The sequence below is a fragment of the Ranitomeya imitator genome, chromosome 2 (genome assembly GCF_032444005.1).
Source record: "Ranitomeya imitator isolate aRanImi1 chromosome 2, aRanImi1.pri, whole genome shotgun sequence".
Classification (NCBI taxonomy): domain Eukaryota; kingdom Metazoa; phylum Chordata; class Amphibia; order Anura; family Dendrobatidae; genus Ranitomeya; species Ranitomeya imitator.
In genome coordinates this window covers 323,028,849-323,045,617 of record NC_091283.1, presented here as the reverse complement: position 1 = coordinate 323,045,617, position 16,769 = coordinate 323,028,849, and the positions used below count along the sequence as shown (strand labels likewise).

The 16,769-nt window shown below is 44.7% G+C and overlaps 1 protein-coding gene across 2 annotated transcripts in view; it reads right to left on the bottom strand.

The window, feature by feature from the left end:
• Window positions 1–14,536, bottom strand: part of LOC138663505 (gastrula zinc finger protein XlCGF57.1-like) — a 34,296-nt gene extending 19,760 nt beyond the window's left edge. For both annotated transcript variants that reach the window (XM_069749742.1, XM_069749743.1), the window contains exons 1-6: window positions 14,330–14,536; window positions 13,795–13,944; window positions 13,486–13,665; window positions 13,280–13,403; window positions 13,103–13,200; window positions 12,814–12,904 (exon numbers count right to left, since the gene is read on the bottom strand). In XM_069749742.1, the coding sequence (XP_069605843.1) occupies window positions 12,814–12,904; window positions 13,103–13,200; window positions 13,280–13,403; window positions 13,486–13,665; window positions 13,795–13,872 (571 nt within the window). In that variant the 5' untranslated portion in view covers window positions 13,873–13,944; window positions 14,330–14,536. The remainder of the gene's footprint in view (window positions 1–12,813; window positions 12,905–13,102; window positions 13,201–13,279; window positions 13,404–13,485; window positions 13,666–13,794; window positions 13,945–14,329) is intronic.
• Between the last annotated feature and the right edge of the window lie 2,233 nt (window positions 14,537–16,769).

The following is a 16,769-nucleotide window of genomic DNA, read 5'->3' as shown; positions in this document are numbered from 1 at the left end:
CGAGGCTGCTGCAGGCATTACCACACTCCATTAGGTAAATATGGCTTCTGCATTTATCTGATCATTATCATGTGAGACTGATGTGAATGGACTTCTTTCCTATCCATGTGATACATTTCACTGCTGGGCAGATTCCTGCCTTATTACTTCTCTCATTCTTGCACATGATCGCATAATTCGCCATTTTTCATTGTGATCCCTCTGGTGGGGGTCTCTTTATTCAATATCATTATTACATTTTGCATTGTATTGGATAAAGACAATATTTTTTGACTGCCCAAAATTTTTTGTATGTTTTCACATTGTTGTTTTTGTTTTTAGATGTCTATTCTCCTTTGGGCCCGCTGCACCATGATTGCATTGGTTTGAGGTCTAGACAGGTAAGCACCTTTGCCTGTTCTTCTGTGGTGTTTTTTTCACAATAGTAGTGGTTTTTTCCTCCTTTTTTTTCCTCCTGTTGTGGTTTTTGCTGTTAGAGTAGGACTGGCAAGCGTGAAGACCCGTGACATGGGTTGCCAGCTTACGTATTGTGTCCATAATATTAACTAATACCTTACATATTTTGATATGTTCTTGTGCACTTATTTTTACAGGTGCAGTTCGGCCCTGATGGCTTTGTAAGTTGTGGCTTATGTTCACACGAGACGCTTGTCAGCATGTGTCCAAGGCAGCCCCGACGCACGTTCAGGAGGCAGGCTCCTGAAGAAGCCCACGCGAAACGCGCGTCAGGGCTGCCCTGGACACACGATGACAGGCGACATGGGTAAGCAGGACTTTGAGTGTCGCTTTTATCCCTAGGATAGAGATATTTGGCTAATGAGTTTATTTAGAGTGATGTATACTCTTCCACAATAAGCCATATTAAGCCCTCTACTTTTTTGGATAATTAGTATAATGTTTGCACCTTATTTGCACTATGCACTTTTTTTGCTATTGCATTGAAGTTTATTGAGGTGGAGATTTATGACCTCTGCTTGCTTGCCCAGCCTGCTTTTTCTCTGTTCTCCTGTTTTTGTGTCCTTCACACAGAAGCTCTCTCTGTGCCTTGTCATTGATAGGCTGATTTTATTATGATTTTTTAGTGATTTTCGTGTAATATGTTTTCAATAAACTTTGTTATTTTTATGAAATAACAGATTTTGGACAGTGAGTATCTGTAGCCCTATATACAGGCCACTCACTGAATCCAAGATTGTAGACACCTGTGATGCTAGTTACTGGACACACCGTGATTTAACATGTCCCTTTGGTCACATTATTTTCAGGGGTACCATCATTTCTGTCCAGGCCTATTTCATGACTTATTTTTTTGAAAAATCCTGTGGAAGCATGGCTGAAAAGCAATGTCTGATTTTCATTTGTTCATTTTCATAGATCTTATTACTTTTTTCAGATTCAAGTTATTTCTGTGGTTAAATATATTTTTATTAAAGAGAAGAGAATTTTACAATAAAAACAGTAGTTGAAAACTGCGTCAATGATCAAAGTACTTTTTCTTATAATATACAATTCGAGAAGAGTAACACAAAAAACACTCGTTCACAAACCTTGCATAAATCTTACATAAAAGAGAGAAAGAATAAAAAAAAAAAAATTAGAGGGAGTAAACCCTCTAGAATGACTACAGTATCTTTAACATATAAGCAATAACTCCTTGCCCCCGCAACAGGCGAGGACTTTCGTTACCGTGAATAAAATAAAGCATACCTAAAATCAGTTCGCCCATGTCCCCTAGAGCGAGACATGCACGCAAATAGTATCATTATAAAAGTAACTGATAAATCATGGTATAGACCTATCACACCGAGCTGGTGGAAGGTGAACAGCTCACCCAGGGGGGAGATTGAAAGAAAAGGAAATAGAGGTGGGAGCCCGAGTAGGTGGGGCTCAAGAAAAGAAATATAAAATGAGAACACGAAAAGAAAGGAAGAGTAGGATAGTAATCGACTGTGGAATAGACAGGTGTATTCAGGTAAACAGGTCAGGGAAACGAGCAGAATCTTTAAATAGAATCCATTCAGTCCAGATACCTAAAAAGGAGACCCTTGTCTGTGAAAGGTCTGAATTGAATCAATTTCCTCCATCCTAAGGATGGTTTCAAATTCTGAAAACCACTCCACAATATCGGGGGGAACCGGGTCTCGCCATCGGCGGGGGATCACCGTTCTAGCAGCCGCTAGACAAAATTTGAGGATGTCCTTTTTTTGGGATCTCACCGAACCGGGAATCATGGAGAGCAATGCCATCTCCGAAGTACCGGTGATGTGCTTGCCTGTGATCAAACCATAATTTCTGAACACTTGGTCCCAGAATGTTCTAATCAAGGGGCAGCCCCACCAGATATGCAAAAAGGAGCCAATGCCATTTCCACACCTCCAACAGCAGTTTGAAATTGTGGGAGAAAATTTGTGCAACCTGTCAGGTGTGAGGTACCACCTATATTGCAGTTTATACCCCTTCTCCGAGGCCTCACTGGAACTCGGGAGTTTATGGTTCATCAGGAAGCAATGCTCCCATTCCTCATCCGACAGAATTCGCCCTAAATCCTTCTCCCAAGCAGACTGGAAATAGAGCCTTGCATCAGAGACAGGTGTTGAAAAAATTGAGTAGAGGGAAGAGATTCCCCTGCTCGGGGCGTCACCACCGGCAAACAACAGTTCCAAGGGAGAGAGTCTACAGTTCGAACCCCTTGGCAAATTCAAAGAGGGCAGGAAGGACCGGACCTGTAAGTACTCCCACCATAGAAGTTTAGTGGAGGGAGATTGGGTTTGGAGGGAACAGAAGGTGGGAATCTCGCCACGCTGAAAGATATCACCAACCCGTATGTCATCCTCGTATTTCCATCCCATGAAGGCTTTCCTGTGAATGCCCGGAGGAAATGCCGGGTTGCAAAAAATAGGTGTAAGAAGGCTGGCCCCAGCAGGAGCGGACCCCTTCACACCACTGCAGTGCCATGCCCTCATAGCCTCTGAGGTTAGGAAGGAAAATCTCCCCCGTTGAAGAGCATATTGCTTTGGGATCCACTGAAGATAATGAAGAGGCAAATCGGACCATTCTTGTTCCAACTCTACCCATTTTTTAAATTTAATTTTATATTTCCAGTCCAAGAGGCGAACTAATATGGCCGCCCTGCAATAGTTTCGGAGGTTGGGTAGACCAACCCCACCAAACTGGCGTGGCCTAGATAAAACCTTGTAACTCACCCTCGGTGTTTTCCCCTTCCAGATAAAACGGGAAATCAAGGACTGTATTTTAATAAAAAACGATTTATGTGGCCAAATGGGAATCGCCTGAAAGATATAAAGAAATCTCGGCAGGATATCCATCTTAACCACCTGAATCCTACCGAGCCACGACAGCCTCAATGGGCCGTAAGACTCCAGAAGGGATCCCACCTTGTTCAAAATGACCTGATGGTTCAAAGAAAATAATTGAAGAGGATCCGAGGTGAGGTTCACTCCGAGATATGAAATCTGATCCTGTTGCCATCTGAAGGGGAAGGTCTGCTTCAAGGAAGCCACCACGGAAGAAGATAGAGAAATGTTTAGGACCTCAGTTTTGGAGTAATTAATCTTGAAGTTACTTAAATCCCGAAGGATTCGAACTCCTTCATAAGCACTGGAAAAGAGACGACTGGGTTAGAGACGAAGAGGAGGATGTCGTCGGCAAATAGGGCCGTTTTATGTTTAGAGTTTCCAACCTGAATCCCTGAGATACTGTCATTAACTCGAATAGCCTTAGCCAAATGTTCAATAACTAAAACATATAAAAGGGGCGACAACGGGCAGCCTTGTCTAGTACCGTTCTGGATATAAAAACGATCGGACAAAGATCCATTGACTCTAACACGAGCTGAGGGTTTTGAATATAATGACATAATTTTCCCCAGGAAATTGGATTGTAAGCCAATATGGGTCAGGGTCTCCCGTAAAAAATCCCAATGGACTCTATCAAAGGCCTTTTCCGCGTCAATCGACAGAAGACAAAGAGGGGACTTTTGCATCTTGGTCCTCTCAATAAGGAGAAGAGACCTGATAATGCTGTCCCGCGCCTCCCGGCCTCTGACAAAGCCCACCTGATCAAGGTCAATAATAGATGGGAGAAGTCCCGACAATCTGTCAGCCAATACCTTAGCAAATAATTTTACATCGACGTTGATCAGGGAGATTGGCCTATAACTCCCGGCCAGCAGGGGATCTTTATTAGGCTTTGGCAGAACAGAAATATGAGCCTCTAGGGACTGGGGGATAAAACTATTCTCCTCAGAAATCGCATTAAAGGTGAGGACCATTTGGGGTAGCAAGTCAGATAGAAGGGATTTATAGAATAAGGGAGTGAACCCATCCGGCCCAGGACATTTAGAGGTGGACGTGGATTTAACAGCTTCTGCCAGCTCCTCAGGGGTTACGTCCTTTTCCAGGACCGCCAAATCCGCCTCAAGAAGGGACGGGACCTTGATCCTATTCATATAAGATTTAATTTTATTTTTCAACGTGGTGGGATCCAAATCAGCGAACCTGCCCCTAAATGTTGTATAGGGATTTATAGAACTTTTGAAAGACCTCTAGGATCTCCTCATTACTATGGACCAGTTGGCCCTTATCATTTTTGAGTGATGAGATAAGGGTGGGACCCAGTCTGGGATGAAGCAGTCGTGCTAGAGGGCGCCCACAAACATTAGCTCTTTTGTAGAAAAACCCTTTAGTTCTTTCCTAAAGAAGATGTTGGCGCTATATAAATAAAAATTATTATTATTATTATTATTCCTTGTCACCCATAAACCGTCTATCCAGCAGGCCTTTAAGTTAGAGCCTTTTTGTAGTAAGCTCGACCAAAGTCTCAGAGGACCTCGAATTCTTATGCCTGCTTTCCAGGGTCTGAATTTGTGACAGCAAAGCGTCTATTTCCTCAGTCTGGAGTTTTTTGATTCTAGCCCCATGTTTGATTAGGGTGCCTCTCATGACGCACTTCAATGCTTCCCATTTAATTGCCTGAGGTGTGGGATCTGTCGCGTGAGTATGGGCAAACGCTGCAATGTCAGATTTCAAATCACTCAAACAGGTGGTGTCTCGTAAAAGGTTGCCATTCAATTTCCATGAGAATTTTTTCATAGCCAGCCCGGGTATCTCCAAGGATAGAAAAATAGGGCAATGATCCGACTGAACCATATTACCAATCTTGGCATCAGGCCTCCAAGATAATACCCCCCCCCGGCTGACCAGAAAAAGGTCAATTCTGCTGTAGGAGTTATGTGGAGTAGAATAGAAATTATAATCCTTACCTCTAGGATTGAGGATTCTCCAGACATCTATCAGATGTAGTTTAAGTAAGAATTTTTGTAGGGCTCTCACCTTTCTCGATGGGATCTCCCCCCCGACCAGAGGAGGTATCTAGTTTGGGATCAAAGACAAAGTTAAAATCTCCACCTATCACAACCTGGCCCTCCGCAAATGAAGACAGTTTCAACAATAGAGACTTGCAGACCTTAGGCTGTTCCCGGTTCGGGAGATACCAGTTAACTAGGGTCAGGATCCGTTCAGCAACTTTAACTTTCATAAAAATATAGCGTCCCCCTTCATCTATGACCGTGTCTATCAATATGATATTTAAATTCTTACAAAAGGCTATTGAGACACCTTTTGTCCTCGAATCGGGGTTGGAACTATGGGACCATCTATCATAAAGTCTACCCCCGACAACTGGTATCCGGTCAGTTCTAAAATGAGTTTCTTGAAGAAAAAGTATCTGAACCCCTAGCTTGTGCATATCTGAAAGTACGTGACTTCGTTTTTGGGGAGTATTGAATCCCCGTACATTTAGGGAACCAAATTTTAAGGAACCCATTTTTCAATAGAACGTCGAGTACCCAACCGTTAGGCCCCAAAAAGGGGGTTATTCTGCCACCTGAGAGATGAGAGCAGAAAACAAGACGCAGCAAATTAGAAGAAAAGGAAAAGAAAAAGAGTAGGCAAATATAGAAGAAAAAAAGGGAATGTAGCAGTAAATTGTACCCCTGGGGGAGCTGAAAATTATAAAATCTTACTTAAGATATGGGGTATAGTCGTTTCACGAATATCACGGTTTGGACCAACCGTATAACCCCTTAACGGGTCGTGTCCTTTCCACTGAAGAAAGGAAGAAAGTCAAAACAATATATAACAAAATAAATCGTATACCGACGGATTCGATAAACAATATATCTGTATAACACACTATGTTCCCCGGCGAACTTCCCTGAGACAAAGAAAATACACAAAATTAACCAGTACAACCGAACCACCAGAGGGGGAGGGAAAGGGAGAAGAAAAAAAAAGGGGGGGGGGAAGGGGTAATCAAAGGAGAGGAGAGGGAGGGGGAAGAATATGAAGGGGGAAGGAAGAGAATGGAATAGTGGAGAGGGAAGGGAAAATGATCAAGGGAAAAGAGCAAAGCATATATCAACACGGCCATTACTGCCTAAAGCTAGACCAAAGACCTAAGGGTCCACAACCGACTGAACCAAAAATACTGGACGCTTGCATATCAGCCGTCTTCAGATACATCATTACAGTTCTGTCCTCTACCACGAGATCTGGTGCGGCCTCTTCCACGGTTGCGACGCGCCCTCTTTCGGCGCTGTGGCATAGGGCCCATATCCTGACCAATGGGATAAGGCCAGTTAGGGAATTGTAGGCCCGGATCCTCGAGGTTCAGAAGGGAGAGAAATGAACGATGCTCCCTGGGGTGAGCTAAGGAAACCATCTGGGTTCCCCGCCGAACCTGAAGGCGGAACGGATATCCCCAAGAATAGGGGATCTGGCTCTGGCGAAGGAGGTTAAGTAGAGGTTGCAGAGCTCTCCTCTTTTGGAGGGTTCTCCGTGACAGATCCGAGAGGAACTGTAATTGGTAATCTTGGAATCGGATCTCCTGGGTCTTTCTGGAACAGTTGAGGATTTCTTCCTTCACTTGGTACCTATGAAAACGACAAATCACGTCTATAGGCAGACCTCCATCCTCAGGGGGAGGACCCAGCGACCTATGAGCTCTGTCAAATTCAATACCCAACTCTGGGGCAGTATCCCTAATGGAATTGAACAAAGCTTGAAGAGTCGCAGTTAAGTCACAGGCTTGGACTGATTCCGGTAGACCCCTCACTCTCAGATTTTGCCTTCTCTCCCGATTCTCCAAGTCCTCCATATGGTCTAGAAAGCTCTCAAAGGTGGACATCTGGGCTGACAGTTTATCCTCAAGGGCTAGGATCTTGCTGGAGAGATTTTCCACAGTAGTGTCAGTAAGTGTGACTCTGCCCGCCAGAGCTGAGACATCCCCTCTCAGGGCCATTGTTTCAGCTTTAAAGGAGTTCTCCACCCTGGAGATAAAGCCCTCAAGCTCCTCTTTAGTTGGAACGTTGCTAATACGGGCCTTAAAAGCTTCCCACAAGTCTGGGTCAGGGCTATCTTGTGGCCGCATATTTGGTAGAATAGGGGAACCACTGGGGCCTCCACTGATGGTCAGCTCCACTCGTCGCTCACCCCCTGTGGCTTCTGTGGGGTGGTTTAGTAGAGGGGGGAGATAACCTGCTCCACAGCCCGGTTTCTGAATAGAGAGTTGTTGAAACACCCCCTCTGTAGGTGTAAGTGGCAGAGGTGACATGCTAGGAGGCAGCTGAATCTCCTGCAGCACAGGCCACTCAGTTTGGGAGGGGTAGAGCTCAGCTCTCTGTGTCCAGGACCTCACAGCTTCTCCCTCTGTTTGTAAAGTCTCATGATCCGAGCCCCCACCATCCTCCCTCTCCCCTCCAGTACCTTCATCTGAGACCCCCTGCAGGGGGGCCTCTCCTGAATAAACAGTCTGGTGAGATGCTCTGGAAACCTCCATGCAGGCCTGTGGTGTCTCCTTCTCTCTCTGTTTGTTTTTTGACTCATGTGCAGTGCTGCCGGGCTTGGGGGAGGGATCAGCCATCTTAGGATCAGTGCAGCTCCAAGGCCCCTTCTCAGAGCTTCTTAAAAAGCGAGATATACTCGCAGAGAACTCCACAGGGGGTCCAGAAGGGGTGGTGGGGCGTGCAGACTTCCGTTTAGCAGGCATAGGCTCCGGTAAAGTCAGTTTCTGGGCTGTTGCAGGGCTTTATTCGGCCGGGGAAGCAGGAGCTCAGGGATTAGCAGCCTTCCTCCATCATGGCCAGGACACGCCCCCTCAAGTTATTTCTGTGACCATTGTGGGTTTTTCTGTCATTAAACGAGGGGTGACCACATGTGTATAGATTATAACGCTCCGTGAATTAATTTAGAAAATGGAATCACTTTATGAGGATTTCGACTATTCTAGTTTTCTGTCATTTAGGCCGGTTTCACATTTGCGGTTGTGTCCGCAGCGTTTCTTCAGCATATATCCGCATGCGTTGTGTATTCCTATATTTAACATTAGGGACGCATGCGTTTTTGATTGTTCGCGTTTTGCCACGTTTGTCGGCGCGTGCGTCGTTTCGTCGTCTGCGGCTTGGCGCAGAAATGCAACATGTAGTAATTTTTAGAGGCGTCAATTTGCCGCCTGGAAACGCATGCGGTCAATTGCGCAAGGAATGCGCCAAAAAAAACGCATTGCTGTCTATATGAACGCATGCGTTCTCAAGCACATGCGTTTGCTTGCATTCATGAACGCATGCGTTTCACAAGAGAAAAACATGTCTAGACACTGATAAGCCACCCCCCACATACAAGGAGATAAAAGGGAGGGAGTGGACATTGGCAGGTCACTACTCAGCAGACAGCCAAGCAGAGCAGACAGCCCACAGCACCTTGGAGCAAACAAGCCTCTGAACAATGTGAGTATATCCTAGCCAATGCCTTTATTTTCTGTCTCTACATGTCCTAATTTCTGCCATTGCTTTCTTTCTGCATGCATCAGAATGTCTTCTTCTGATGAGGAGCAGCAGCAGGACCATGGCATGGCCTTCCGTTCTGCCACCACTACGATGCAGCAGCAGGACCCTGGCATGGCCTTCCGTACCGCTAACACCACGATGCAGCAGGACCCTAGCATGGCCTTCCGTACCGCCACCACCACGATGCAGCAGCAGGACCCTGGCACGGCCTTCCGTACCGCCACCACCACGATGCAGCAGGACCCTGGCATGGCTGCACGCTCTACGAGGGCTATGGACTCTGGCATGGCTGCACGCTCTACTAGCACTATGGACTCTGACACAGTGCAGCCGGACCCTGACAGGTCACCCACCACGACCATGCAAAGACATATGAGCCCACCGAGGCTTCCCTGAACCCGGAAATCCCCCCAAAAAAACAAAAAAAAACAGCGGACTCTTAGTATTCCTCCCCCTTCACCTCCCAGTGTGTCTGTAATGTCAGGTTTGTCTCACCCTTCCAGTGCATCTCAAGCCTCTCATGTGTCAAGCCCCATCCCCAAACTACCAGACCCCACTAGTTTCATTGCCCCTTCCCCTGCCACCTCTGCGTCATCCACGGTTAGCCAGGCCTCAGTGCTTCACATCCCCCGTTTACATCACTCTACCCCAAGCCGGCGCAGTTAAATAAATATTTTTGTTGTTAAAAAATAAATACAATTTTATTTGCCCCAATTATGTTTGGTTTATTGTGTCTTTCGCCGCCGGCAACACACACCGTGCACCAAATAAGAAACTTTGCCACACACTTTATTTTTGGGCCACATCATATCTACAGTAGTTAGCAAATAAAAGACTGCGGCTTTGTGTGTCTTTAGTATATAGATATGAGGTGGGCCAAAAAATTAATTGATGTATTATCTCCATAATCTCTTCCTTCTGCTTAGTCTGTGACTAGTGTTGCAGTCTAAAGAGAAAATGGCGGAAATACAATGCAGAACTCTACTCAACAGGTCAGGTGTCAAAAAAATCATTAGTTAGGACACCTGACCTGGTGAGTAGAGAACTGCCTTATATAACCTCCATTTTCTCTTCTGTGTACGTAATCTATTACACACAAAGTGAAGGGACGATGGTGGTCATACACGGCATATCTATGCTCACCTGCACAGGTGTCAGAAATAGTGAATTCATGAGGCTGTTATATGTGCATCACGAATTATTTAGGACACCTGACTTGAGGAGTATAGATCTCTTTAGTGTGACAGTCATTGTCTCTTCAGTCTGTGTCCAATGGATACAGCAGAACAGAATCAGGACGCAATGACGTCAACAAGCAGACGTCAACCAGCAGACGTTCCTCGGGTGGAATCGCTCTACGGAGCTGGGTGTCCTGTTTCTGTATGGCTCCTTGGACATGAGCAAGCAAATCCCGGAACGAGTCTTGCGACACCCTTGTATATTCATGGAATTTCTCCGGGTTGGCATTAAGCTCGCCATACAGCGTGTGATAGGCTTCACGGCTCTCACGTAGTTCGATAATGGGGTGTCTCCAAAAACGCCTATGTTGTCTCCTTCTCCATCTTTCGTGATTTCTGTCTTGCTCCCAAGCAAAAGCACAGGCAAGAAACAGCTTGATGCTTAAATCCAGGTTGAAATAAAAGCTCTCCATGTGAAGATCCATCATGACACATGATACATAAGCAAAATATGAAGATTACAGCTGTTCAGGGGTCTATATAAAAGAAATCCCATAATACACGCCCTCTGTAGTCCCATTGGCGGTGTCTGGTTATCTAGATTTTTCTCCTGTTAAATTTCTCATTATGCGCACCAAAAACGCAAATGCAGAGAAAACTGAATATAAACACTTACAAAAGTGGCGTTTTTTTAACCACATTTGTTCCCGCATGCGTCTAAAAATGCCGCGTTTATATGCGTTTTTTCCACCACTTGCGGATGCGGATTAAACGCTGCGGATTCCAACGCAAATGTGAAACTAGCCTTAGACATATTAGGGCTTCTGCATATGGTGTGCCCAATCTCATCTGGGATCTGTTCCTGCTGTCCAGCTGGAGTAATCTGCTCCCTACTTCAGCCAATTGGAAAGTACCACACCCTACTAAAGCTCAAAGCACCTGGCCTGAATCTGCCAGAAACAGCGTTGTTCTCCTTTCGTTTAGTCATCTGTGCTCAGCTTGCGGCTTGTTTATTTGTTTACTGTTGTGTCCGTGGCCCGTTTACTGACTACTCTTGTGTCTTCTGATTCTGTATTCTGCCCTTCCTGTTCTGACCCAGCTACCTGACTATTCTTCTTGCCATCTAATACCACAGAATATCAGGTAACACCATGCTCCAAGCCAAGGGGTCCCAGTGTAAGTCCAGATCGATGTAATGGTGTTAAAGGGCAATGAGCAAGGCAATCCTTGGGATATGGAAAGCAGAGAAGGTAGTGCCAAGCATGTTCATTGTGGAGATCTTTTGAGCTGCCAGTTGACCATGAACAGTGCCTCCAATGCATTGTGTCGGCAAACGATTCCAGCTAGATCTGCATTCAAACAGCTAAATGGCGCTCCTTCCCTTCTGAACACTGTCATTACCTGGAGATATGAGGGGCTGGGGAACCTCCATTATGATCTTCTTGTACAGATCTGTGTCCTTCTAAATACTCCCACTCCACTGACCTGCCCCCATTTTTACATAATACATATAATAGCATTGTTAATTATTGTTGATAATGCCTATAATATTTTGACTATTGTGGGGCTTATAAAAAAAATTACATCCAACAAAATATCACGGGTGATGGCGGCGCCTGAGCAGTAGCATCTATAAGTAAGAGATAGATGCTACTGGACAAGCGCCGCTGGTGTCATTTTGCTGGATGTAATTTTTTTTCTAAGTCTCCCAATAGCCACAATATTATAGGCATTACCAACAATAATATCAACAGTGACCTGTCATAAGTCAATACAGATGAATATGTACTCAGAGCACCACAAAGCCCCACCCACAGCCCCGACCCAGAACACAAGAATCTCAATAACTGAAAACTACAAATACAGATTAATCAACAGTTAACCAGAGTTGTATTCATTTATGGTGGACCATTGGAGCTACTATGAATCCTGACCAGAAGAGTAAAGAAAATAATATTGCTCCCCATTTCAGTAGAGATTGTGCAGTAATCTGAATTTGTTAGGATCAAAAACATAATGTAATTTATGACGTGGAGTGAATCCATGAAACTAAGGCCGGAGCCAACACATCTCCTGCAGGCCGGAATAAATGTATATTACAGCCATCAGCCACGCACAGCTCAGAGATATATCATGGCACAGGTGGAATGTGTTTTATGTAGATTATCACAATCCTCCTTGAAGTTAGTTGGTTTTAATACAAATTGAAAAGTCAGGATAAAGGGAAACTCTGTTATTGTCCAGAAATTCACACTTCACCTCACTGCACATTTAATATTGTCGATCATAAAAGTGAAGTTTGGCCAGAAAGACTGGACCTGGTCTTGTAGGGACCATATGAGCACATTCAGCAGCACAGAAGGGAGAAAAGGTAGATTCATCCGATAAGATCTCTGGGTTCTACAAAGCCAACAGCATCATTAACCTCCGCTTTCTCTTACAGGCCCATCATAATATTTTTCTTCAAGTGATTTTCTATCTTGTCAGCACATTCTACGTACGCTGTAATTTGGCTTTGTAGTTCACAGATCTGGGCCGGTAACAGCGTCTCCTAAACCCAGGGGGTAGGTGGATCTACCAGGTTGTAAGTTCTATAGAAAAGGGTTTCAATGCCTAAAGTCATTTGAACAGTTTTGGGTGGAGGAGAGTGTTGTGGTTTAGAGGCAAAATGGTGATCATGGTAATATGGCCGGACTACACACCGATAAAGCAGCCACAGCCGGTAACTGAGAAGAATATGTGACTTCTCTGCATTTAGTGGTTACTACTCACCTGGGTAGTTATATGTAAGAATCTTCTCTTTACACCACTCATCATCTCTCACATATGTCTTTGTAGTATTAATATGGGTCAGATCTTCACCCTGAAACAAATATTGTAAAAGTCACCGACAGATGTAGAAGTCACATCTATGATCAGCTCTAATCCTGCCATCTCCACCGTTCTCATTATACAATTATAAAACACATAATACTGGTGGATAAAACAAGACTGAGCACAAGACCTTCACAGCCGCCTACACATCATAGGGGAGATCTCATGACATCTTCTCTCCATCTACCTGATGATCCTGAGGAGCATTGGGATCTTCTTGTTTACAGTCCTGTGGAAGAAGAGGACGGGGACATCTCTCTGGTGTTGTCTTCTTACTGGATAGATCTGGAGGAAACACACACAAGGACTGAATTCATTCTTTACATACAGATAATTATAGGCTGTATATATTTAGTCCTATTACCTGGAGATGTGAGGGGCTGGGGAACCTCCATTATGACGATCTTGTACAGATCTCTGTGTCCTTCTAAATACTCCCACTCCTCCATGGAGAAATAGACAGCGACATCCTGACACCTTATAGGAACCTGACACATACAATGATATCATCATCCCCCGATCCCTTCATAGTGTTAGTGTATAATGTCCCAGCATTCCCAGCAGTGTCACCTCTCCAGTCAGCAGCTCAATCATCTTGCAGGTAAGTTCTAGGATCTTCTGGTCATTGATATCCTCATGGATCAGGGGGTGAAGTAGAGGCCCCGTGATTGGGTTCAGGGGTCTTCCCCATCCCTCAGACACATGGTCCTGACAGCGATCACTAGAGGTCTTCTTCACCACTGTGTAATCCTGGTTATGGAGAGACACATTAATAAATTTCACTACAGACATTTTCAGAGTCCTCACCTCTCCAGTTCTGTCCATCTGTTATTCCCATAGATAAGAAGGATGTAATGTGACGTCACCAGAATCTCTCACCTCTCCAGTAAGCCGGAAGAGGATCTCTAGGGTGAGGTGTAATATTTTCTCCGCCATCTTGTCTCTGTCCATATCCATCTTTGATGTGTAAATCAGGAAAATTTTCTTTTGCAGAAGATCTTCACTGAGAGGATCCGATATTGTAGAGACCTGAATGAGAAGATGATGATTCGATGTAACATCATAAGAATCCTGTAAGAATACAATTACTGGAGATAATAAGGGAAACATATGAGGAGACTTATTTTACAGTATTTAGTTTCCTTCTTTCCATCTACTAATAAAACCTATATATTTAGGCCACAGACAACAAGCAGTTTCTTCCTCGGCGTCGGCAGCTGAATACGTTTCTCATAGACTCATCTTCCATAACGCTAATTCTCGTCTCATTTACCAACATTGGAATCGGCATTAGCAATACTGCAGGAGATATTCATTACAGGCAACAGGAGAAATAACTACTTCATGATGAGGACGACATCTTCATCTTCTACTACGGCTCTAGGAACATATTTGTCCAGAGTCGGTCACTGACCCCATCACCACCGGCCGTCTACATGAAGGTTTCCAGTCTTCCCCGCACTGTAATCTTCTTTCACATTAGACCTCAGGTCTGATTCACACACAGAATTTTGAGGCTTTAATAAAAGCTTTTTTGTTTCCACAATCAATGCGGACAGAAATTATCTGATCCCAAAGTCTCCATGTACAGTGATTTATGGGGTTTATTTCTGGCTTAGGCTTTCCTATATAACAAGAAAAACAGCAGAAAAAAAACAGATATTGAAATGTTTCTAAAGAAAATTGGCTCCAACAATTCTTGTAAAAAGGAAAAAAAAACATGGAAAAAGCAGAAGACACATTTTAGAATTTTTAACATGTTAAACATTTATTAAAAAGAAATGAATCTTTTTGGGCACCAGAACATAGATGTGCACCGCAGGACGGCACAGATGAGGCTTTAACAAAAACCCTGGCAGTTTAACCACATGCTGCTGTGAAAAGCATGATGATATGTAAGAAGGTGTGACAGAGTTTGGCTGAATGCCCCCCGCCTCCAAGTGCTCGATAGTATGGGGCGGCCTAGTTATTACGATACTTACATGCCTAATAATGGTGTCTGGGCTGCAATGTATGAAGGTCTATTAGGCCGGACCAGAGGCAGCGTCCAATAAGTTACCTTTTACCGCCCCCAAACACATTAGATTAAAGTTCCATGAAAGCACTGATTTCGGGGGTTTTGGTGACTATATAATGTATTTGGGGGCCTCCCGACAGATGAGGTCAGGGCAGAGAAGGATCTGACATCCTGAATTTCAGAGGATAGTCTGTTTGTTCTTCCTGATTGTATGAAATCCCGTCTTCACTATGGGTGCGAACACGTATCTGATGGCCCTGCGTTTCTAGACATGCAGCGCGTCTTTTTAGAGCGCAGCATGTCTGTTTACCTTGAGGCGACGCTCCATCACCGCAAGGTAAATCACAGGGCCCTATGCATGGGGTGCGGCGATTCTGGATGCGTACATCCGGAATCACCGCGCGTACAGAAGGGGGCAGCGCTTTGGGTGGAGAGGGTTTTCCGCTCCGTCCAAAGCGCCGTCATTACGGACCGTGGACACGCACCCTAATTCATCTCTCGCCTCGCTACTCCTTCGCTTCCCCCCTCTGCAAATCTTTTCATTGGCTCCCATTCCCTCAGCGTATGCAGTTCAGCTTACTAATACTGATCTACAAGGCCATCTATAACTTGTCTCCTCCAAACGTCTTTGAACTAATCTCCCGATATCTTCCCTCACGTAATCTCCGGTCCTCCCAAGACCTCCTTCTCTCCTCCACACTTATTCGCTCCTCACCCAAACGCCTCCAAGACTTCTCCAGAATATCCCCCATCCTCTGGAATTCTGTGCCCCAACACGTCCGACTATCAACCACATTCGGATCCATTAGACGGAACCTGAAAACCCACCTCTTCAGGAAAGCCTACAGCCTGCACTGACCCCGCTGCCTCCTCACCACTACCGGAGCTATCGCCTCACCAACACCGGAGCTGCTACAACCCTCAACCTATTGTCTCCTTCCCCACCATCCTGTAGAATATAAGCTCGCAAGGTCCTCGCCCCTCTGTATCAGTCTGTGATTGTTAGTTTGCTCACTGTAAGGGATATCTGTAATTTGTATGTAACCCCTTCTCATGTACAGCACCATGGAATCAATGGTGCCATATAAATAATAATAATAATAATAATAATACTGCCTGGTAGTGTTTCTTTGCTGAGGCTTGGCAGTCGATCTCTGGTATTGATGGTATTTAGTTTATCTAAGATCTTCTGTTTCAGACCAGCTGCAGTGCTCTCTAGTTGCGGGGTTGGATCAGGATCTTCAGTGGGTAGCACATGTTGTTCTTCCAGGTCTTCATGTTGGGTGGATCTGCAGTGCAGTTGATCCATCTCAAGTTGTGATAATAGCTTTCTCTTTATGAAATTGAAACGTTGGGTGACTAGTTGTTTCTCAGTTAGTGGATATGCAGGTCTTCTATCCATCCAGAGTTTCCTCATACTCTTCTTATATCCTCTCCCATTTGGTCTGCTGTTATAGTAGCATTTCATCAGATCCAGGTTTTCTTGCCTTGTCCATGTATGGTTTGGTCCAGTAGCCGATTTATCATCAGAAAATCCTGGTTCCTCGACATCTGACGCAGACCTTGTTAATTCAGGCGACGTCCGAGCCGGCATGACTCTCTTTGTTCGTGACACTCTCATGTTTATTGAGGTAGGCACCATAGTGTTATGGACCATTACTGGTATATTATGTAGAACAGGGCAGAGCCAGGATTTGAACCCCAGTCTCCCACATTGTTCGCTGTGATGTTACTAAATGCGGCACATGTATCGCCGGCTTCTATTATGTCTTTTACCGCATATTACAAACTTTTTCTGATCTTAAGAAAAATGCTTGTGTTACCAATCATGAATCCG